General features: G+C 41.8%; 1 protein-coding gene across 2 annotated transcripts in view; it reads left to right on the forward strand.

Moving 5' to 3' along the window:
- LOC115598143 (disrupted in schizophrenia 1 protein-like) overlaps window positions 1-22,110 on the forward strand; it is a 38,664-nt gene extending 16,554 nt beyond the window's left edge. Inside the window, exons 3-5 of one of the 2 annotated variants that reach the window (XM_030448478.1) lie at window positions 5,188-5,232; window positions 14,532-14,649; window positions 20,624-22,110. In XM_030448478.1, coding sequence (XP_030304338.1) covers window positions 5,188-5,232; window positions 14,532-14,649; window positions 20,624-20,772 — 312 coding nt within the window. In that variant the 3' untranslated portion in view covers window positions 20,773-22,110. The remainder of the gene's footprint in view (window positions 1-5,187; window positions 5,233-14,531; window positions 14,650-20,623) is intronic. The other variant, XM_030448479.1, reaches the window with a different exon arrangement.
- The last annotated feature ends 1,360 nt before the right edge of the window (window positions 22,111-23,470 follow it).

Here is a 23,470-nt window from a genome sequence, read left to right on the forward strand (position 1 = left end):
CCTCTCTTTTTTCCCCCCCTTTTATTGTGTCCTCTGATGAGTTCACTGAAGCAATACAAGGGGTTGTGCTGGTTATGGAAAGCTGGGCTCCTCTTCCAGCTCTGAAGGGTTTGGAGCTTTTTGTGACTGCTCCTGTAGCACTCAAGGTTTGCCCTGTAGGTGATCACCTATTTCATCTCTGCAAGCCTTGGAAATCAGTTCTGCTACCCTGAGATGACTTCTGACTCTGGAGAGAGGACTCAGGACTGGTTCCCCATATATTTATTGGAAGAGGAAAGCATCTGAGCAACCTTGTCTAAATGAGAGCAGAGGATCTCTAAGCTCCCTTCCAACCTCAGCCATTCCATGATATTTGCATTAAACTCCTCCTTTTGAACTTGCTCTTTGATAATTTCCTCTCATAGCATAGAGGGAACTTAGGGAGACCACCCCCTAACTTAAATTCTTCATCAAGGTGCTTAGATTTTGTGATAGAAAAATAGAGGATACTTTATGGTGTCCTCCATAAACTCCTTTTTTGTGCCAAACCCCATTCAGAAGCTGGTGTGTAAATATGATGAAAATGGTTAAATGGGAATGGGTGTCAGTGCAGGACCTGTGGAGGTGTCCCTGCAGCTCTTCCCACAGTGCTTCTAGGGCTGACAAAGTTGAAAGAAAAAAAGAGGCAATTTTGTTAGTGTGAGAACATTCATTCCTTTCCCAACTTTTAGAAGGAGTGGAACCAACACAGCTTTGTTTTGTTCTGGCTTCTCAGCCAGCTCCCTTCTGCTGGGTGCTGTCTGCAGCTTTGACCATGGAGGCAAAACTGGGCATCAGAGCTGATTGGAACCCATTGCAATTATTCAGAAAAACCCCAAAAACCCAAAAAACCAACAACCTAGAGACAGTATTCTGGAATGAAGGTTGGGCTGCCTGCTCTTATACTGGGATTTTTTCCTTGCTGTAGGTTACAGAGGTTTTACCCAAAGATTTTAGGCAGTAAAGCTGGTAGGATATGAGTGGGAGTGTCAGGCAGTGACCCAGCCTGAAAATAGAAAAGTTGTGCCTAGAATTCCCACTTTTTGTAGGCAAAATATGAATGTGGGAGATCTCAGGAGCAGAATAGAAATATTCTGAAAAATGAAAATAGAAAAATTCTAGAGAAAAATCTCTAAACTTTTGGAGAATAGCTATAGCACAACATTTCCTAACATCTCCTAGGAGTTCATCACAAAGCAGAATATAAAACCAAACACAAAACCTGAGAGATGACTTACAAATAACACTAACTTCCAGTTCTGAACATGTTGAAATGCTAGAGAGAGTCTGTCTTGATTTGTAAATGAATTTAGTTGGAAGACAAACCACTTCTGTAGCATTTAATTACTCTGTTATATGCTATTGTATTTTTTAATTTAAAAATAACTCAATGTTTGAGGCAAAGAAGAAAAAAAAAGTATAGTGTGGCTTTTAGTCTCTAAATTTAGTCTCTAATTTTAGGCATTCACATGACTTTCATGGGAGAACTGTTGTCCATTAGTGGTGAAGCTTTTTGTAGCCTTTTCTCAGTAAGTACCTGATAGCAACACATGGATTTGTCAGATTACTTGGTTTGGGTGTTATTTACCCAGGCTGGGGTGTCCCTGGGAGAGGAGCAGCTTGGTGTGGTTGCCATGTCTCTAAAATGACAATTTGGTTGGATTGTGTCACCTCTGTTTCTAGAAAGCCACTTTGGTCACTGAAGCAGAAGGAAAGGGAAAAATTCTTTGTATTTAGAGGTTACTGAATTGCTACAGAGCACTATAGCAAAGGGTAATAATAATACCATGGGCATATGTGCCTTGGAGCTTGCCTTTCATTTCCATGTAATTGATTGACTGGACTGTGAAAAGCTCTAAATTAAGCTTATTTATCATGTCAGACCTGGGTATTACTCTTGGAGTGGATACTGGGTTTGTTGATGTATATTAGAAATGCAGTTTTCATGCATATAGCTTTATCTTACAGTAGAGGTTTCATTAGAAACCAAAGAAAGAAGAAACATAATAATAAAAGCAAAACAGACAAATGGAAAGAGCCCTCCACTTAGATCCTGCTTTGCAGAGGGGCTGTTTTTCATTTTTAATTAAATATCCTCACTAGATTGTAAAATACAACATCCTCAGGTATCAAAATGCAAGGTATAAATTTATGGAAAGTTCAGATATTTCACTGTCATGTGTGAGCACAAGTTTATTAGCTGTCAACACTTGTTTTATAGTTTCCATAACTTGTGTTTTCTGAGATAGTACAGATTTTTTTTTTCCCCCAGTTTATTTACGTGGTAGACCATGGCATCCCAAAAATAATCTTGTAAATCAGGTTTCCTTTATAACACTGTTAAGCAGGGAAGATAATCACATGCTTTGGCAGCTCAGCTTGCTGAAACATCACTACTAATTTTTCTAAAGAAAGTGAGGCCAGCAAAAATAATGCAGTGGAATACTCTGAGTTGCTTAAAAATTAAGATGTACTCTCTCAATTACAGATAACTCCTAAGATTATAGTATTTTTTTTTAATGCTGGTACAAAGTTATAGCCAATATTGCTAGCCTCAGCCTGGTTGTTGTGTTATCTGGTTTATTTGATATGGATACTTGAATTCTCAGGTAAGTCTGCACTTATTTGGCTTCATTTTCTCTGAGAAATTAAAGATGGGGTCTAATTTACATCCCAGAAATGTTCCCTACTTTTAACCTGCCTGCAAATTACTTTGCCCAGGTGATATGTGAGGGAGGTAGAAGCTGTTCTGATCATTATCACCTGGCCAGATCCAGATCTGGGAGATTTCTTGAAAACCCACAGTACCCCCTCATTCCTCTCCAGCCATTAACACCTGCTTGTTCCCCTGCTTATTTTATCTTGCCTTGTTTTCTCCTTGTTGGTAACATATGTGTAAGCAAAGCCTTGTTGTAACACCAGACCCACCAGTGGTAACTGAGAGATGTGTGTGCTGGGACCTCCCTGACACCAGATGTCTGCTGGACATGAGGATGTTTGCACCTCCAGGCTTCAGTTCCTGACCTATCCTTTTTTCTTCCTCTTCTTCTGCTGCTCTCTGGCATGCTGTGCAGTGCTCCCTCTTAATCCCTAAGAAGGAAAGGAAAGGAACACCTCCTAGATTTCAAGAGAATTGAGGGGATTAAAGTTCCAAGGTAAAAACCAAGCTTCAGTAGTGTTTTTGTAAGTCGTGGTAGCTGTCCCATCAGGGTTCTTTGTAGATCATTGCTCACTTTTTCACCAGAAAAGAAGAAAAAAGCTGGGGTAAGAGTAAGGGCTGATGTTTTTTCCTCCCCTCTCTTCATCAGGGACAATGTTTTCAGGGTGTTTTGTAGAGCACTTTGCTGTTGGAAGGGATGTTCTGTAATTGCAAAGCCTTCATGGAATTTCGCTTAAGATGCTGAATGTTCTAAGTGGTACTAAGTGGACAACTGTGAAAAAAAAATATTATTAATATTTAATGTGATGTCTGTCATTAAAAAAGAAGTCATCACAGGATATGGCAAAGCATTTTTCAGAATTAAGAGACAGCAAGCACCAAGAAAGCTTCAGTCAGCAGGCTGGAACTCATGTTGTGCACTGACACAGCCTGTGGTCCAGGAGGCAAATGTGGGAAGGATGAAGCCTTTAGGGAGGTAAATAAACTGTGCATCCCTTGGGTTTTATTAAAACATTATATTTGTAGGGCTTCTAAAACAATTTGAAAACTTCAAACTCCACTCTTTGTCTTCAATGTCAGTGCTGAGCCTCAGTGTAAGTCAGAATTTGAGTGGGGTTTGTGTTGCTCCAAGGTGGGAAAGATTTCTGTAGCAAGGGGCAGGTGGTGGTACCTAAAGGTCAGGGCACTACAAGGCCCCTCAGCTGCCTGCAGTGTCTGCTAAAAACAATTTTGTTAGGTAGAATTTTAGGTAAAACTGAGTGTTTAATATGTACTTTGCAGGGAATCTATCTAAGCAGATCTGTATTGCAGGTAAAAGAAATCTGAGCAACCTCTTTTCAGGTAGATAACTGAAAATAGTAATAATAATGATAATAATGATAATGATGATAATAATAATAATAATCCTATGGCAGAGTGCTGATTTTGGTCTTTATTTTATGTATATATACGTGCACACACAAATACCAGTGATGCCAAAGCAATATCCCCTCTCTCAGTTTATTTAAAGATTACCAATACTGTTCCATGTGATAATTATTAATGGCTTTCCAATAATGTTAACATCAAATTTCTCTGCTCCTCTGCCAATCAATGAAATGCTGGGTAATTACTCAGACTTTACAAATGAAGGAAGTTTTGGGAGAGGAACTGCAGTCAGCACATGTAACCAACACAGCACAGGCCCTATGAGGAGAGGCTGAGAGAGCTGGGGCTGTTCAGCCTGAAGAAGAGGAGGCTCAGGGGAGACCTCATTGCTGTCTACAACTACCTGAAAGGAGGCTGTAGCGAGGTGGGAACTGGACTCTTTTCACAGACGACCTTCAACAAGACAAGAGGACACAGTCTTAAGTTGTGCCAGGGGAGGTTTAGGTTAGATATTAGAAAGAATTTCTTCACGGAGAGGGTGATCAGGCTATGGAATGGACTGCCCGGTGAGGTGGTAGATTCTCCGTCCCTGGAGACATTTAAAAAAAGACTGGATGTGGCACTCAGTGCCATGGTCTAGCAACTGCTCCGGTGGGTCAAGGGTTGGACTAGATGATCTCTGAGGTCCCTTCCAACCCGGCTAATTCTATGATGATTCTATGATCAGTGGGGTCTCTCATTTCTCCTGTTCAAAATCACTTGCAGGGTTTCTGCCAAACAAAAAAAAAAGTTATGGAAAACTTCTTGAATGATGCAGAGATCTGTAAGAGCCTGAGAGAAAAGTTTGTTTCAGTCTCTAGTCAGCCATTCAGTTTTAGAGGCAGTATTCCTTGTGGGGTTTAACTGGGAAGCTAAAGCAGGTTTTAATAAAATGTATTTAAATTTAGCTTTAAATATTGGGTGGCTGCCACCAGGCCATTATAAAAGCAATTGAAAGATTTCATGCTTGTGAAACAAAATGATGTAATTGCTCAACTTCTAGAACTTTTTCAAGTATTATGTGGTTTTTCTAAGTTCCATTGAAATCTTAGTTGTTTATACAGCATGGATCTACTGTGGACTCAAGAATTTATCTCTAACAGGTTATGGAAGGCATTTCCTTTGGAGCAGAGGGTCATTTATCTGAGGTAAGTGGTTTTTAGGCTGTAGCAAGTGGTGATATTGTACAGACTTTTGTCAATTATAACTAATTACACTTTTTCTTACAGTATTACTGTAGGGTAAAAATTGCTTTAAAGTGTCTGAGCACTTGGAAAAGCAACACAAGCACAACTAGAGTGGGGGCTCATTCTTTTTTTCTTTTTTTTTTTCTCCTCTTTTTTTTTCTCTTCTTTTTCTCTTTTTTCTTTTCTCTTTTTTTTTCCTCTTTTTTCTCTCTCTCTCTTTTTTTTTTTTTTTCCTTTTTCTTTTTTTTTTTCTTTTTTCTTTTCACTGAAGATGGCAAAACTGTTGTGTGTTTCAGGAAGTTTATAGTTAAATCCTGTGCTTTTAATACATACTAACAACAAGATGAATCTACTGGAGAAAAGTAGAACCAATCCTATTTAGCCAGCCAGGTAATGATGCTTGGGAATGGAACAAAATCATGAAGCTTTACTTGTTTCCTTGTGTACCATAAAAAATACTTCAGAATTTACTTTTAAAGGATAAAACCATCCTGCAGCAGAATTACAGGGTAATAGGAATTTAATCTAAGTAAAAATACTGGGTTTTTGTTGTTTTACACTACGTTCATAAATAAAAACATGGTGGATCCTACTCTGTGTGTTTAGGGAAGTCCAGGATAAGTGATGGGAGTGAACAATACTGGGAACTACCTATAAAAGATCCCCAGCTATGCTGACTCCTGGCACAGCATGGTGTGGACACTGGCAAACAGCTTGGGGCTTTAATTTCTTTTCTCATTTTTGGCCCACTGTGATTTTTTATTGGTAAAGCCAGTAAACAGCCTCAGCCTCCCCCAGCAGGAACTGGAATTGTCTCATTTTTATTGCATGAGCCAGTGAAAGAGTCTGCACTGATTTTAGGAAGGATTTGGGGATCTTAGGAAGTCTGTGCTCAGGGAAGATGTTCCCTGAACCAGAGCTGGGAAGGGGATGTCTGCTGCCACCCAGGACACAACAGGGTGCTGGGAGACAGGGGAAAGCTCTGTTCCTGTGCAGATGCTTTGCTGAGGACTCCTCCATACTTTTAGTGGAAGGATTCTGGTTCTGGTGTTGTCATTTTACACCAAATTCATAAATATGAACGTTGCCTTTCCCATGTGGTGGTGGATCTGTGGGGAGGAGGGAAGGGAATCTGTGCAAGCACAGGGAATGTGGGAAAAGCAGGTGATGGTGGGGAGCAGGGAGGTCCCAGTTGCAAAACTGGAAAGTTTTATGCCTGGATTATTGGCTATGAGAAACTGAGGAGCTTGTTGTAGTGCAGCAGTCTCCTAAAGTCATGGAAAAACCAGACTGAAGGAAGAAGCTAGCAGGCTGTAAGTGGTTAAGTGCAAAAGTGATGGGGAAACAACCTCTCTCCCTCTTCTGAGAAAAGGTAGATCATAGAATCATAGAATAATTTGGGTGGGAAGGGACCTTTAAGGGTCATTCAGTCCAACCCCCTGCAGTAAGAACACCCTCAACCAGATCAGGTTGCTCAGAGCCTCCTCAAGCCTCACCTTGAACATCTCCAGGGATGAGGCCTCAACCACCTCCCTGGGCAACCTCTTCCATTTTTCTACTACCCACATAGTAAAGAATTCTTTTTTCCTGATATCCAGTCTAAATCTGCTCCTCTCTAATTTAAAACCATTGCCCCTCATCCTATCACTCCAGACCCTTGCACACAGTCCCTCTCCAGCCTTCCTGTAGCCCCTTCAGGTACTGGAAGGTCACTCTCAGGTCTCCCTGGACCCTTCTCTTCTCCAGGCTGAACACCCCCAGCTCCCTCAGCTTTTCTTCATGCAAAAGGTGTTCCATCCCCCTGATCATTTTTGTGGTTCTGGACCTCCTCCATCAGCTCCATGTCCTTCCTGAGGGCTCCAGAGCTGGACACAGAACTCCAGGTGAGGTCTTAGCAGAGCAGATAACCTCCTTCATGAAAGAAACTCATCTAAACAAAAATCAAGAAAGCAGCAAGTGAATTTCTGTGTGAAAAGCTTTGTAGAAGGAGGAATCAGCCCAAGATCTTTGGTACCCTTCAGAAGGCATCATGTTTATGGTACAGCACCATCACCTTGTGGTGCAGAAAAGAGCAAGTGCAGTAGCAGGATTCATAGATACCTCTGCTACTTAGGGACCCAAAAGAATTTTGAAAAGAAAAGGACAGCAGTGTTCCTAAGGGTACAGCAGAAAAAATATTGCAGTGTACAAGTGAAGCAGCAAGACCACTGAACATCCTGAGCCACTGTAAGCAGGAATAGCAAAGCAAGAAATAAGGTGTCTGTAAGGGATGGGTGGAAGAAAACATGTGTGTCTTCTAATAAGGAAAGTGAATGAGAAACTAATGAAATGAAAGCAGAAGGCAGAAATATAGATCTTTTTTTCTTCCTTATTTTCACTGCTTTTGGTCTTTCTAAAAATGATCAACTGTGTCCCAGTGTGGAGTGCTCTCAGTGTTCACCATAAGGTAGCCAGAGGCAAGCACAGGAAAGGGTCCTAAGGCAAGGGAGATGTACTCAGGTCAGGCTAGATGATGAAATTTCTTTTGAGTGCACAGGAGCCAAGAAAAACAATCTCTAAATCATTAACAAGCTTCTTTGAAAACTCCTGGAGGAAGCTTGAAGTCCCAGGGGATCAGTAAAAGGCAGACTTGGTATTTGCCTTTGAAAAAGAGGTTGGCCAGGAGTTTATGTGCCAGTCAACATAATTTCAATTAGGATTAGAATTCCAAATGTTCTTGATAGATTGAAAGAGTAGCCTGAAATCAATAAGATGGGATATGTTAAAAGACAGGTGCAAATTACATCTCAGGAAAAAAAATAAATTAAAAAACCTTATAGATACAGATGCTGAATTGCAGCTGGGATGAGAATACTGCAGAAGCAGACTCCAGGCTTATAGGGGACTACAGAAAGAGGGGGATTCATTATCTTCCTCCTGTTGCAAAAAAGGGCAAATGTCATCTGCAGCCTCATTAATGGGAAGGTCACTTGTAAGGCAGAGCTAATTACTGGGCTGAGCTGAGGATGCTGAAGCCTCCAGAGGACTGGGGCACTGGTCTGCCCACCTCAGCCTGGAGAAGATAGGAAAAGACTGAAAGGAAGAAATAGAAATAAAAGCTTTGAAAGTCCTGGTCTGGTTGAAATTCAGTGTCTTCAATCATAAAAGCAATGATAAGGAGGACAGTGGTTGGGTATCACTGTGTGCTCTGGAGGGTCAAATGAAATAGTACCATCTTGGTTTGGGACAAGGGAGGTCTTGGAAACCCATGTTCCCTGGCCAGGAGCAGGCTCTGCCCTGCAGCCAGAGCCACAGAAATCTCAGTCACCTGTTAAGAGCCTTGTGACAGCCCCCAGAAAGTCACCAGGAGCTCAAACCCACTCCAAATCACAGAGCAGTTTTTGGGAGTCCTGGTTTGCTTTGCCATGATGCTAGGAAGGTGCTGGTCATGAATAACACACATTATTTTCAGAGGAAGAAATCAGGTTTGTTCTCAGTGGCCTCTTTGCTCTCCTCATCTGCACCATTTGCCCAGGTCAATGCTCACAGGGCAGGAAATATGGGATGCAAGGATCAGTTCTATCTTCACCTCCACACTTTGGTGGCTCATTCACGTGGACTTGGGCTGCATGTGGCTGAAAGATCTGCTCAAAGTTTGCATTTTCTTTTTAGAAATGATTGAAGAGGTGCCCTGGCCTGACTTGCTGGAGCTCCAAGTGCCCACAGTTTCCATGCAGCATTTCTGTACCAACCCTTGTGCCATAATGACAAGGATCTGTCTGCAAGGACAACTTTTATTTCTTACTTTGAATGATTTAAACTGATGTAGGAGAGACAGGATCTGGATTTGATGTTCTGCAGAATGTTTTCTAAGGCTTTTATCTTACTGGGGTTAGGATATTGCTAGTCTGAAGTAATGCAATGCCTAATAACCAAGTTCCTCTGGTGGAAGAAGGGATTTTAGGGATATACCTGGTAACCCTGCTCCTCAGCACAACCACCAAAGACTCTTATTTAGAGACTCTAATCCCTAGGAGATTGATGTAGCTACTGCAATACTGATTCTTCTCTATAAAATTGCTGAACTAGATCCAAGAGAGCAGGGGAAGCACTGGAAAAGCTGATCATACATTTTCCTCTAGTAATGCTGTTGATAGGCTGTTGCTCACAGGTGACTGAAATGGCTTGTAAAAGGCTAAAACGAAATGCAGAAAACCAAAGTGGAAGCCACTCCCTCTGCTTTTAATTCTATACGTTCATGTTCCAGCTGTGCATCAGCTGAGATGTTGCCTCTTCTTCCTATTCCTGGCATCAGGCTTTCACATCTCTGGGAGAGAGTGAGAATCCCTGCTTTGCCTGAGAAGACAGAAGAATTTCACCTTAAAAAAAATAACAAATCACACGTTTGTGATGTTTTCACCTGCTTAAGGATTCGGAGGGGGGAAAAAGTAAAAATAAATCCCAAGCAGCTACATCTCCTGTTTACAGAAAAATCCATAAAGTAATATTGCAGCTGAGCTCGTTCCTGCCTCCAATCTCTCTTGCTCAATGTGCTGTTAGTGCAAAAATAACCAAAGAGGTTCAGTAGCTTGGAGCCTCGACATAACACACAATTTTGGATGAGTTGTATTTTATTAATCTGTAGAGCTGGAGGCAGAGTCCACTCTCCTCTCAGAGATATTGTTGATCACTCCAAAGTGCTGGGACCTGTTCTGAATATTTTGTGTGTCACTGGCAATGGTTTCGCTGCCTGCACAGACAAATGTCAAATAAAAATGTTACCAGTGACATTACTAGCTATGAAAGGGACTGAGAAAAATCATTCCTATCTACTTGTCTGGGTTATTGAATTTTTTTTCAAACAAGGTTCTAAGGGCAGAAGCTGTGGAATTGGTTGAATATTTAGAATGATTCTTGTATATTTTATTTTTGAAAGCAGTAGGTTTTTTTTCCCTCCTCATTTCATTTATAACTCTTCTTGATGTTAAAGTCTGCATGACCACATCTTTCCAATCCAAAATAAGGAGGCTGTATATACATATTCTGCAATATCTTAATTTATATGATGTCCTTCTTGCATTTTTCATGTGATGCCCACAAGTTAGTCCCTGAGAGGAGATGATTCTCTAAACCATGGAGGAGCTTCTCATTTCAGCTAAAAAGGCAGCTGTGTCACATAGGTGCAGAAATAGTTCATCTATATGCTCCATTAAAAATAAATTGCCTAATGCTGATTAATAGATTATAAACCCCACCTTATGGAGACATTACAGTTCTGCTGCAGTGCAACTATGGCCATAACCACACAGTTCTGATGAGATGGGATTCAAGTGTCTAAAGACCCAAACAAGTTGGATCCAATTTTTCCTCCTTTAGGATTTCCCTGCCTCCCCATATTGCTGTAACAATTCTGCCCTGAGCATATTTCCAAGTCCTCATTGCTCATTTCTCTTGGTTTCCAAAGCAAACAGCATTTGTGTTACATTTTTAGGCAGTTCATTACATGCTCAGGATGAGATCCTTCAGGAAGGACCCACTCTTTTTTTTTTTTCACCTGAAGTATAATGGACATTTTACTTTGAACTGAGCAGCTAAGTTGACAAGGGAATGGAAGGTAGTGAGTTAAAAATGAGAATTTCCAAGCATGCTCAGTGTGAGATTAATGCACCAATGAACTCCTTGATTGCAATTCCAGCAGGGCAGAAACTTCTGGCCAAAGCTCAGAGCCCCAAAATTCAGGCTGGTACTGATGCAAAGCTCCATCATAGAATCATAGAATGGGCTGGGTTGGAAGGGACCTCAGAGATCATCAAGTCCAACCCTTGATCCACTCCCGCTGCAGTTCCCAGCCCATGGCACTCAGTGCCACATCCAGGCTCTTTGGAAATATCTCCAGACACGGAGAATCCACTACTTCCCTGGGCAGCCCATTCCAATGTCTGATCACCCTCTCCAGAAAGAAATTCTTTCTAATCTCCAACCTAAACCTCCCCTGGCACAACTTGAGACCTTTTGTGCCCTCTTGTCTTGCTGAGAGTTGCCTGGGAAAAGAGCCCAACCCCCCCCTGGCTCCAACCTCCTTTCAGGGAGTTGGAGAGAGTGATGAGGTCTCCCCTGAGCCTCCTCTTCTCCAGCCTCAACACCCCCAGCTCCCTCAGCCTCTCCTCATAGGGTCTGTGCTCGAGTCCTTTCACCAGCCTGGTTGCCCTCCTTTGGATCTGCTCCAGGACCTCGATATCCTTCCTGAGCTGAGGGGCCCAGAACTGGACACAGTAATCAGATGCCTTTGGTACAAAACAAGCATCACCTCAAGTCTTGGGGGCTCATATAAAAGCAAAAAGAGAGTGTCAGACGTGAAATCAGATCGTGTAGCAGGGAGTGTGCTCATCCAGCTGCACTGTGACTGGGATTTTCAGGCTGTAGTTATATTTATCTCAAGTTTTCAGGATCTGTGCCTGTCATACGTGCAGCTTGGAGTCTTTTGTGCCAGCCAGGTAACCAAATGCTGTCTCTGAAGTTCACAACACAGCTGAAGTTCAGGGAAGGGAATGGATCTTAAAAGCCCTCCCTTTGCTTTGTACATTCCCTGATGAACAGGGAAAAATTTTTCACTGTGGATGCTCACAGCAGGGTTAGATAAATCCTGCCAGTGTGCTTGGTTAGCATTTGGATTGACTGCCCAGGGAATTCTTGTGTTTGCACACAGGAGATGGGAACCATGAGAGCAGTTCTAAAGTAAGGAAATGGATCCTCTCTTACAATAACTAATGGTGGCATGAAATGGATAACTTGTTATCTGGATAAATATTCCTGCCATTAATGGTACCCTAAAATAAATAAAAAAAAAGGATACCCTGCTGCAGTGCATATCTTTATAAATGCTTTTTATATTTGAATACACTTAATATGCACAGGTATTGAGGAGTCTGCTGAAACATGTACCTTTTTAATTTACTATCTGTAGTAACTGATGATTTCAAATCAGGACTAGGTGGGTCATCCTTGACAGCATGATGGTGATCCAAAAATCTCATGTAATAATAGATCTTGATTAAAATAGTGACTGGATCAGACTAAAGTATTCAATATATTTATGTTATAAGAGCAAGAATCTGCTTTTAAATGTCACTATCAGGTAATTGTTCTTCAGGATCTGTGCAGGATTAATTCATTTTGTCAAAGTACAGTCTGTAGAAAGAGTGGGGCTTGAGAAATTCACTTCCAGCTTCTGTCTGTCAATACTTAGGAGCTTTTGCATCAGTTAAAAACTGTTCTTCCTAAATTAACTGAATGTTTTTTGCCTTGCTTTCCTTGGATCTGAGATGATGGTTATATGAAGACCTGATTTTCTTCTGTGTAATTAATCACTGGAGAAAAAACCGTGTTCAGAGATGGAGCTCTCTCCACTTGGTCATAATTTGAGATGTGCTTTCAGAGTATTAGGTTCTTACAATTTACTGACACTTCTAGCCTGAGCCCTGAGTTCTTGCAGACAACTGTCATCTGTTCTTGCATGCACGTTGCAGAATGATTCCCTAAAAGCTTTCTATTGATATAAATTGCCTGAGTTCTCCCACTCCCAGCAGCATATGGAGCCCTGCTGGTGCACTGAATAACAATTTAGCAGCTGCATGGGAGTCTTATTCCTCATCTTCTGTCCCTGGTCTTGAGAAAAGAGTATTGCTTGTTACCTCTAGCAACCTTCTCCTCCCTTCTTCTCCTCCTCATTGCCAGCACCTTCTCCTCCTTTGTTCTCATTTTAGGAAACAATGCCTCATTTTTCCTGCTGTGAATTCTGCTGGATGTTGCTGTAGGTTCTGCTGCTTGCTGATGGCTCCTGAGATGCTGCTCAGGTCTCAAGCCCAGAGGCACAGGGACTCAGCCAGCTGGTCCTCAGGTTCTCAAGTTCTCTCTGCTCCAGGGTTCCAGCTGCTGGATTGCCATTCCTGGGAAGGCAGAAAGGTCAGAGCTCTGTGCTGTGACAGGGGAGGTCACACAGAGCTCTTCTGCCACTTGGCTCTGTGGATGCACAGCGTGAGGAGGGCACAGAGCTGAGCTCTGGTGCTGTGGGTATCAAAACTCAGATTGTTTCCCAACAGGCAGCATTCCAACAAGTGTTAGCACGATTTCTTTTGAAGGCCTTTGATTTAGAAGGCTTGATTTCCCTTAAATAACCACTGCTGGCTGTTATTATAGCAACAGAGCAAAGAACTCCATGTACGTTTTCAAAGGGGGAAAACTATCTGAAGATTGGATATGGCCACGTGTGCAGCTGAGTGCATAGGCTTAGTTCTTGAGAAAATCCAGTTGTCTGCATCCCAGACTCCAGTTTTTTTCTCAACATGGCTCCAGCAAAGCTCTGACTTTGTGCTTTAATCTTTTCCTTAGAGTTATAAACCCTGCCATTCAGAGCAGGCAGCACTGGGATGTCCTGGGAGGGAGAGCAGAGCTTTGTCTCAGTGCTGCACCAACTAAATGATCCCTCCCCTAGGAGCTGCTGCTTATTTAGGTCATTGCTCAAAGTAAAACTAAATGCAAAATAGAAAAGATAAAAATTATCCTTGTGCAGTATATCTTAAAGCAATCAAACTTATGGGAAGGGTTTTGCAAGTGGTTTAAAATACTCAGTTTACACTAGAAAAAGCATTTCCCTGTATAAGTTCAAAGTTGAAAGCTATTATTTTTGAAAATTGAGTCTTTTTTCATGGTAATAGAGTAAAACAAAGTAGTTTAATCTTGTAATCTCGAAAAACTGATGCAATTCCTCTAATCAGTCAAGCAAAGTCCAGCCAGATTTTTTCCTCAAAAACAGAACATTTTGTGTTGATAAGAGATGTCAGAAGTGATGCTTCTTGAAATATCTACATGGCCTAAAAGTGTAAATCATATTTACATGAACAACTTGAAGTTTAGGAGCCTCAATGGTGTAGTCAGTGGGAGATTTCCCTCCCCTGCTGTGGTGAGACAAGGAGAAAGAGGGAGAGCAGCTCAGTCTTCACATCCCTTTAATCATCTCCTGAAAGTGAGATCATGGCTTTTTTCTGCTGGGAAACACACAGAGACCACAGGCTCATTCCATTTCTTACAGATCACCAAATTATTACATAGTAACATCTTTTTGTCTCTCTAATGGGAATTTGCTTTCAGGCAATGTCTTAGAACTACAAAGCACCACATCCCCTTACTAATATTTTATTTTCCTTTTAATTTGATGCAAATTTGATGCAGAAAAGTGCAGTCGGCAGCAAACACGATATCTTTTCTTTTTTAACTTCCCGTAGGAGTTCTTCATCTTTTCTGCAAAGTTGGGGGAAAAATGTGCAGCAATAAGTGAGAAATTGGTGCAACTGGAAGATCAACTCCAAACGTCAATCTGCAGAGTTGATGAAGGAGTTATTCATATCCTTTTTGGTGTAGCTGTGCATCCCTCTCTGTAAGTATATCTGTGAAATACTTGCCTATCAGATTCACCTGGAGTATTGGTTCTTAATGTAGATTAAATATATTAAGAAGGGGAGAGCTGATTGGCTTGATGAAGTGGGTGTTTTTCCCTCACTGCATTTTCACTTTGGTCTGATCCAGCTTTAATTGATTTAAACAGAAGTTAATGCTTTGTAAATTGAGATTAGGCCCTCAAAAGCCTCTACACCTAAAATCCTTTTGTTTGTAATGCTCACAGAAGTAAACACCTCGTGCACCAAAAGCTGTGTGGATACAAGCATCCATGCACCTGCATTTCCTGACATGATTTAGCTAAATTAAATGCTACATCATTGACTTGGGCTGTTTATATTGTCCTGGGTAGTTTGGGCTTTTTTCTTTTTTTAAAAAATGGGCAGCAGATGCATCATGTGCCATGCTCTGCCACATTAAATTTGCCTTTAACACTCCAGTGCAAAGAAGCAGGTGAGATATTGTCTTATAAAACATCCTTATCTCTTTCTGTGCTTCATCTGTCATTCAGGATCTGATTGAGGATTGCTTAACCTTTAGGAGGCATTTGTTGTGCCTGCATCTCTGGACATTTTTCAAAATTTATGAGCACAGATAATTGTTTCATTTATAACTTTCATAGAAAAACTGATCACAAAAGAGCTTTTGTTTTTCTAAGAAAGGGAAAAAAAAGAATAAGAACCAGTGAGGCTGAGGAAGATGAGAGTGCTTAGCTGGGTAAGTTTTAGTGGAGATGAGGTGGCAGGCAACTGGATAATGAAGAAAGATTAATAAAATCAGGTTGGAGAGATTATCACAAGAGCCCTTACAGACACCTGAAGGTGAACTGGGATTATGATGGTGTCAGGAAAGATTCAGCTCTCACTAAGCTGAGGCAGGCAGTCCTGCAGAATAGAATTTAGAGAAAGGATGATAAATAGAGGGGGAGGAAATACCACTATGGTTTAGGTAATTGGGCACCTATTGCCAGCCTATTCCTATTCTAGGAACTTGGTTTCATTAAAGGCATCAGGAAGATGAACTTCTAAGGGGGGAGGCAGGGGGAAAAGGTGTTGGGGATGGTGGGGGTTGCATCAGAGGGGAGAAATCCAGTCACTAAGCTTTTACTACTTCAAATCTTTCTTTTCTAAGCATTTCAGTGCACAGTAAGATTATTTTCTTGTATTTACCATAAGGCAGTTTGCAGTTGTGTGTCCCCAGTGCTGTTTGTGAACATTCTTTTCAGAGCTGTGTGGATGTGTGTGTCTCTTGTGTCTGTGCAGAGCATGCACTCCCTTCTTCCCTTAGGTGCTCTCAAATCAGCTTTTCTCATTGACTGTAATCAAAGAACACTCAGGGTTGGAGTTATGGGCTCTTTGCAGTGAACTTAAGTTCATATTCAAACCAAACAGTCAGGTCTGATCATAGTCAGTTAACTAGGGGAGGTGAAATAAGCTGAAAAACTGCTTTTTTGATTCCTGAAGAAAACACACTACGTGTAAGGTAGTAGTATTTGTGTTTTCTATAGAATGTCCTGTTGAAGCTGCCAGGGTTAGTTTAAAAAACCAAAATCTAATCATTGAAAGTTTGAGAAGAGCTGGAGATCAGCCTTTTTCTAGGCCAGAGTAGCCTGATACAGATCAGATCCTTCTGTCAGTGAAATTCAGCTCACGCCATCTAAATAGAGAAATGCACCCTGGGTGAGTGATATCCCCATCCTCCTGGCAAGACCATCAGTCACAGAATAAGAAACCATGTTTAAAACATAGGGACATAGAGAGAAGCAGTTCAGCAATTCAGCAACCCCTCATTAACATGCAGTTGCTATTTCAGAGGTAGTCCAGATCAATGTGCAGAAAATGTTACCATCTGTGCTAGGCCTCAAAAAGGAAGGAGAAAAATAGCTACCAGAGTGCTACAGACCTATGGATTGGGGGTTTTGTGTTTGTTTGCTTGGTTTTTGCTTTTTTTTTTTTTTTTAATAAAAACTGCCCAGGGTGTATGAAGTAAACATGGATAACTTGCCTATATTGCAAGGAACCAGCACTGAGATGGGTGCCAGTAATTTGCCTCAATAGAAGAATTTATGATTAATAATAGATGGATCTCTTGTTTGCATGGTAGTTCATTTGGTTGTAAATGGAATGATTTCTTATCCCAAAAATTGGAAAATTAGGTACTTTTCCACTGAACTCTGAGAGCAGGGGTTTAAAGGTATGGAACTGTAATAAAAGCAGGATAATTTTTACAAACTGGTTATTTTCACTTGTCCCATCAGCCCCCCAAAAACTGCCCAACATATAAACGTCCCAAACTGTGTTAGGTCAAAAACCTGACTGATTCTCCACAGATGAAATTAGTCCTGTCAGCTGATTATTGAAAGACTTTTTTAAAGACTCCACTGAGAAAAATAAATTCCTGATGCTCTCGAGCCATTTGCCAGCGTTTAGTGTGTGTCATAGCTTTGATTAATAATTAAGTTTGTACTAGAAGAAAAACCCCAGATGTCATTGTTTTTCATTCTACGTTTTGATGGCACAGAACACTTAAATCAACCACGCTGCTTGTCAACATGAACCTGAAAAAAAGGAGAAATCCAGCAGTGTTTCTTAGTCCTGAGTATACACACAGCCCCACTTGGGATTCCCCTTTATTACTGAGCTCTTTTGGAGCAAATATTAAAATTCTGCTTTTGTATTAAAAAGCATCAACCAATAGCTAAAGGCTGGGGAGGGGAGCTAAGAGCTCATCTGTAGCACCAGGAGGTATTTGTTAAATTCAGTGTAATATAACCAAACAAACCCACAAAATGTTCAATTACAGTTAATCAGGGGTGGGTGTTTGACAACAGTCCACAGCATTTATTGGAGGAACCAAAGGACAAGAGGGGACCCATTCTGGTGTCTGCAGAGCTGATGAGAGGTGTTGCTTTCCTGACAGCAAAACCCTGGAATTCCCACTAAAATTAACCAGAACCTATCCTGCAATTTCAGTCATTTTTTGTCCTTAATTAGCAGTTACATTTTGATAGCCAAGTTGAAGGCATTGTAATAAGTTCCTCCTGGTGAAAATGCTTCAGCTGGAAGAAAACCTGCCTGGAATGTTATTATTAAAGCACTCTCCATTCCTCACACTCAAATGGGGGTTTAAACACTTATTTTGGACATAGAATTTTGGGCCTCAGCATTCATTAGGCATTGCAGGTGACTTGGCCATCCCTTCCCCTTTGTCACCCAGCAGGCTCCCCTCCATCTCTTGCTTTACACCAGAGCCAGGAGTGTAGAATTTAGCCCCCAATGAACCTCACTGAAGAATCTCACCCTGGGTGAAGCCTGCATTAAATTTTGGGTCACTTACTGTCCTTCTAAAGCTTTTATAGGAAAAGTTAGAAATTAAGTGTACTGTAAGAAAGCAACTGGTTTGTAATCTTTGTCTCTTTTCCCTCAACATCTGTACTAAGAGAACAAGAAGATGCAGTGATGAACCCATTTGTTTCCAAATATTAAGCAACTCTAGAGTATATAGATCTGCTTTGTAGCTCCTTGTAAATCATGGGCTCTTGTCATGATGTTCAGATTATTTTTTTTTTAGAGAGAGGAAGTCAAATAGATGAAAAGCTTCAATGAAGACAAGGTTAGAGTTGCAGCATTGTTGGAGAATGTGGATTGTGTTTGTGTTAAGCCATTCCCAAGGACTTAAATTTACTGCTTATGGGACAGCAGAGAGGTTTTTGCTCCCTGTTCCTGTTAGTTCAGTTTCTTTCCCCTTCATTTTCCTTCATGCTTCAAGATTTCTAATCCACTGGCTGTGAAACGTTTCAATTTTCCTTTTCTCTCTACCTGAAAAGAATTTTGTAATCACTTGGGATATTACAAATAGCAACATGTAGTCAAAGACTGTGCATCAGAAGTTATTAAATTACAGAGGCTTCATGGTGTTCATAAACTGAAGAATTTCTCTTTTACCAATTAGGTTTTCATCATGATTAAATTGCAGAGTGGTTGCTGGTCCAGGACTGCTTTTAAGAGGATCATAATGTTTCTTACCTCAGAGAAGATGTACAGAGCAATTAATTTGCCTTTGTACTCTGCTTTGAGATCCTAGGGTAGGAGAAATTTTGTATCTGCTGCTATTGCCTGTAATCAGAGACAGATTTAGACTTTATAGACTTTAGACTGATAGAGCTGTCCAGAAATTACAAGTGTGCATTAATACTCCTGGTGAATGTATGAAGGCATCGTAGTGAATATATGTAAATACATAAAGTTTGGAGGAACTGAACAGAATAAAAAGCACCCACAAGGCTTTTCAAAGCCCTGATAGCAGTGCATTCTGTAGCTTTGCCATGGTCCTCTCTAGTCTCAGTTTTTCAAAACTAGCAGCTCACTTTTTACAGTCACATAACCTTTTTTTTTTCTTTTTGACATTGCATTGACATCAGGGTTGAGTGAAACACTTCACAGTGGATGAGCTCTGGAAAGGATGAAGCCCATCCTTGTGTGTAACCTTTCCTGTGCATTGTGGTTTTGTTGTCAGCCTCTTTCCTTTCCCTTGAAGTGAGTTTCTGGCTCTCTCAGAGCTCATTTGATGACTTACTGCTCAAATTAGACCCGAGTCCTCTCTCCCTTGGCCTGCTTGGGTTTGCCTTTTGGGGTCCTTTCAGGAGGTGGATGGGGTGAACCTGAGAGTTTGTTCTCATAGATGGGGGGGTCATTGGTTTGGAGCTTCAGGCTCTGAATGTCACACTTGCTTTGCTCTCCCTGTAGCATAACCTGGGGAAGAGATGATAAAGTTGGTTATTTCACTGAGCAACACCCAGTCCTTGTTCCTGATCCAGCAGTGGGCATCTCCCTGATGTAACATTCCATTTATCAGTCAACATCTTGCTGATACAAACTGTGCTTATCCTCAGGAGAGTCAGGTCGTCAAAATAAAAAAAAACTCTACAAAACTCCAAAGCTCAGCTACTAAAAAACTTGTGCACAAGGAGCAGTTGCCACTGCCTGCATGTCCTGGCCTGGCCTCTGCCAGGCTGCTCCTGGCTCTGCCCTTTGTGTTCTCATTGCTGCCCCTGACATTTCACTGCAAGGTTTGTTAAGAGGCAAAACCATCAGCTGGCATTTTTTCCCTCAGTGCCTTCCAACCAGACAATGGAAACCAAATGTGGAAAACCTCTCTCTTCTTAAACACATGAAGTGTTTTTACTGAATTATCAGGTGCTTTTCAGGTGGCCTTTTCCCTTTTTAATGCACAGCCTTGCTACTGCTGCTGATAAATTTGGTTTTCAGCTTGGTCAGAGCATCCACTCTGGAGCCTCATATTGCTTTTTAGTTTTGCTTTCTGCTCTATAATTGAGCTGATAATTCAGCTCAGATTAAAGCCTTCTGGAGGCAAGCAGAGCAGGAATGCTTCCCCTGCCCTAAGCTGATGACCCAGGGTCCCCCCTGCCCTGCAGAGTGCCCATTGCTGAGCTCCCTGGTGCCACCCAAGCTCTGGCTCATGTCTCAGGATGCTCCTCCTACCTTGTCACCTTCACCTGGGCTCTGATCCAGCCACCTCTGGCTCTCTGGTTTTAAAATCCACCCTCCATGCATCAGGGAACCCACAGCTTGTGCAGCTGCCTCCATGGTACAATTTGTTCATCTCCTTCCCAAGAGAACAGTATCCTCCATCCCCTCCTTTTCTTTTTTTTTTTTAGTGCTAAATAATGCTACTTGAGAACTTCAGATTGCCTGCATTTTTTTTAATCTTTTTTTTTTTTTTTAAACAAGTGTGAGAAATGTATTAATATTTAATCCAAACAATTTGGAAGAACTGGAAGCTATGATTAGATGGCCGTGCCATCTGTTGTCAGCAGCAGAACAAGAATTTATTTAATAACTTGGAAAGGGAAAAGGGGCTGCCAATCACCTATGGATTTATTCCTTAATAAAGCTTGCACAGGCTCTGCAGAGGGAGATCCAGGTGGTGAAGGAGACGCTCCAGACCCTGCTGCTCCAACTTCAGCCATCCAAGGAGGCAGGAGAAGAAAAAGCTGGAGACTTCCTCAGTGCCAGCTGGTGTCCAGGAAAACAAGACTTGAAGGAATAATGAGCAGAAAGAGCTGCTAGGATGACATTAATTCACAAAGGGCTGCTTTTAGTAACTGAATCCTGGTTTACCCAGCCTGGGGGATCTCTGCTCTCCCTGCATAACTAATAACTAAATCAATTATGGAGAAACAGAGCCTGGAGGTCTATCAGCAGAAATATTCCACACAGCCTCACAGAGTTTTGGCACAGATTGGGAAACAGCTTTCAGAGCAGCCCCTGTAAATGTGGAGATTACAAATTGATATGTTTCAAATTGAGTCTGCAAAGTTGCCTTTAATGTCAAGGAAATGTTCTCTTTGAAGACTTGTAAACAGGATCTGTCTTCCTTACTCATGGATTTTTTTTTTCCCCCCCCTGATTTAAAAATGTAGTGTTAAATCTGGAACATCTAGTATTTCTTGGAAAATAACCCTAAGAAGAATATTAAGAACTTCTTTTTTTTTTTTTTCTCCTTTCCTTTGGCTTGAACAGCTTTCTTACACTGAATATATTCTCACATTCCTGCCAATAATTAAATCAATAGGGTGAAATTCAAGCTAACCAAGTTCTTTCAACTGAAATTGGAACCTCATTTACTGAGTGGTATTGAGCAAAGTGGAGGTGACTGACAGCAGCCTCTATGCCAGTACTTTAATTCTCTTCATTTAGGCATTAATATAAACTCACTTTAGAGTATTGCAGAGGTTCTAAAGCACAAAAAATTGACTATGTTGGCAATTTGTGTTCTTTATATTTAAATATTGTGTGAGCAATGAGTCGTTTAAGTCTCCTTGTAAAGTTCTTCACTATTACAGAGCTTTCCCCTTCCTTATAAACCTCAGAAGGAATGCAGATTTTTTTTGCAGGAGACAGGTATGTAGATATTTATGCATACTTAAACATGGATTTTTATAGGAAATCAAGTTCAACTGAAGCCAACTAATGTCAGTGACCTACATGGAGATCATTGTTCAAAACAGATAATGCCTTTAGGAATTTATTGTGTAATCTTAACTCAGAGAGCAATTTAGGTCTGATATCACACACAATCCTCCTTCTGCCATTTATTGCAGGGGGTGAATTATAAAGAAAAATCTCATTTATTTTTTAAAGTCAATAGGTGAAGAAAATGTCTTGTAACTCAGTATTGTAGGTTTTTTATACTGTTTTCCTGACATTTAGAAAATGATTGGTTTTCTGCTACTTCAGGTACTCATTTTATAGCCACATTCTGAAGGTTTTTGCAAATTTTGAAAGTCATTGGACTGCTAGCCCACTAAGCCTCTGTTCCTTTTCTTTGTGTGTTTTAATACTAACAGGAACTTCTACCTCAATGTTAAATACATAGGGAGGTGGGAAAAAAAAAGTGCCAGGCAGCTGAGACATTCAGCAGGGTAAAACAATTATCCCCAGGACAATTCCTGGTTGTCAGACCAGGGGAACAGAGCTCAGGTGGCTTCTGTAGAGTTCAGATCCTCAGGTTGGAATGACAACCTTGTCACTCAGAAAAAATGGTTGATTTTTCTCATTGTATAATGCCTGGACCAGCAGCTGTTTTAAGGTGAGGACTTTTAGATCTTTACCTCTCATGGAGTCTCCTGCTCTGTTCCCATCCCCAGTCTCATATGAAGCCCTTTTTGCTGCTCTGTTTAAATGTCTTTCTCCGAGTTTTTCTGGACAGCCCCTGTTCAATCCCTGCCTCCCCATGGATTTGCCACTTTCTGACCCTCCAGCCTGAGGGCCACAAGCTGGGGCACTGACCTGCAGCCCATGACCTTCAGCATCAGCCCTGGGTGGGCACACACAGCCTGGCTGCACTCATGGAAACCCACACCAGGTCAGATAAACAGAAAAGCAAGAACACTGCCATGGAAGAGCTCTCTCTTCCACTTGGTTCCTTAAGACCAGCAGAAGCTGTTTCTGGAAAGGTACTGAGGACCCAGGGACTGAGTTTCCAGCAAAGAGCATTTCACAGAATCCCAGAATTTGGGTTGGAAAGGACCTCAGAGATCATCAACTCCAACCCTTAATCCACTGTGGTTCCCAGCCCATGGCACTCAGTGCCACATCCAGTCTCTTTGGAAATATCTCCAGACACGGAGAATCCACTACTTCCCTGGGCAGCCCATTCCAATGCCTGATCACCCTCTCCAGAAAGAAATTCTTTCTCATCTCCAACCTAAACCTCCCCTGGCACAACTTGAGACCTTTTGTGCCCTCTTGTCTTGCTGAGAGTTGCCTGGGAAAAGAGCCCAACCCCCCCCTGGCTCCAACCTCCTTTCAGGGAGTTGGAGAGAGTGATGAGGTCTCCCCTCAGCCTCCTCTTCTCCAGCCTCAACACCCCCAGCTCCCTCAGCCCTTCCTCACAGGACTTGTGCTGGATCCCTTCACAGCCTCCTTGCTCTTCTCTGGACCTGCTCCAGCACCTCAATCTCCTTCCTTCCTGAGCTGAGGGGCCCACAACTGGACACAGTAAATTTCTACAGGGGGGTGAGGACACCCCAGAGATGAGATGCCACTGCCCTGAAGCTCCATGACACCCCTGTCCCAGCCAGAGGGATGGGTGTGGGGAATTTTACCCTTCGTGCCTCTCTGTAAGCAGTGGGTGGGCACCATCTGTGCCTTCCTTGGAGCCAGGATCAGCCCTGGGAATGTGAGGTCTGCACCTTACAGCAGGAAGGGCTCAACAAGTGGGTCAGCAACCACCCAGCCCAGGG

Source organism: Calypte anna, chromosome 3 (genome assembly GCF_003957555.1).
Source record: "Calypte anna isolate BGI_N300 chromosome 3, bCalAnn1_v1.p, whole genome shotgun sequence".
Taxonomy (NCBI): domain Eukaryota; kingdom Metazoa; phylum Chordata; class Aves; order Apodiformes; family Trochilidae; genus Calypte; species Calypte anna.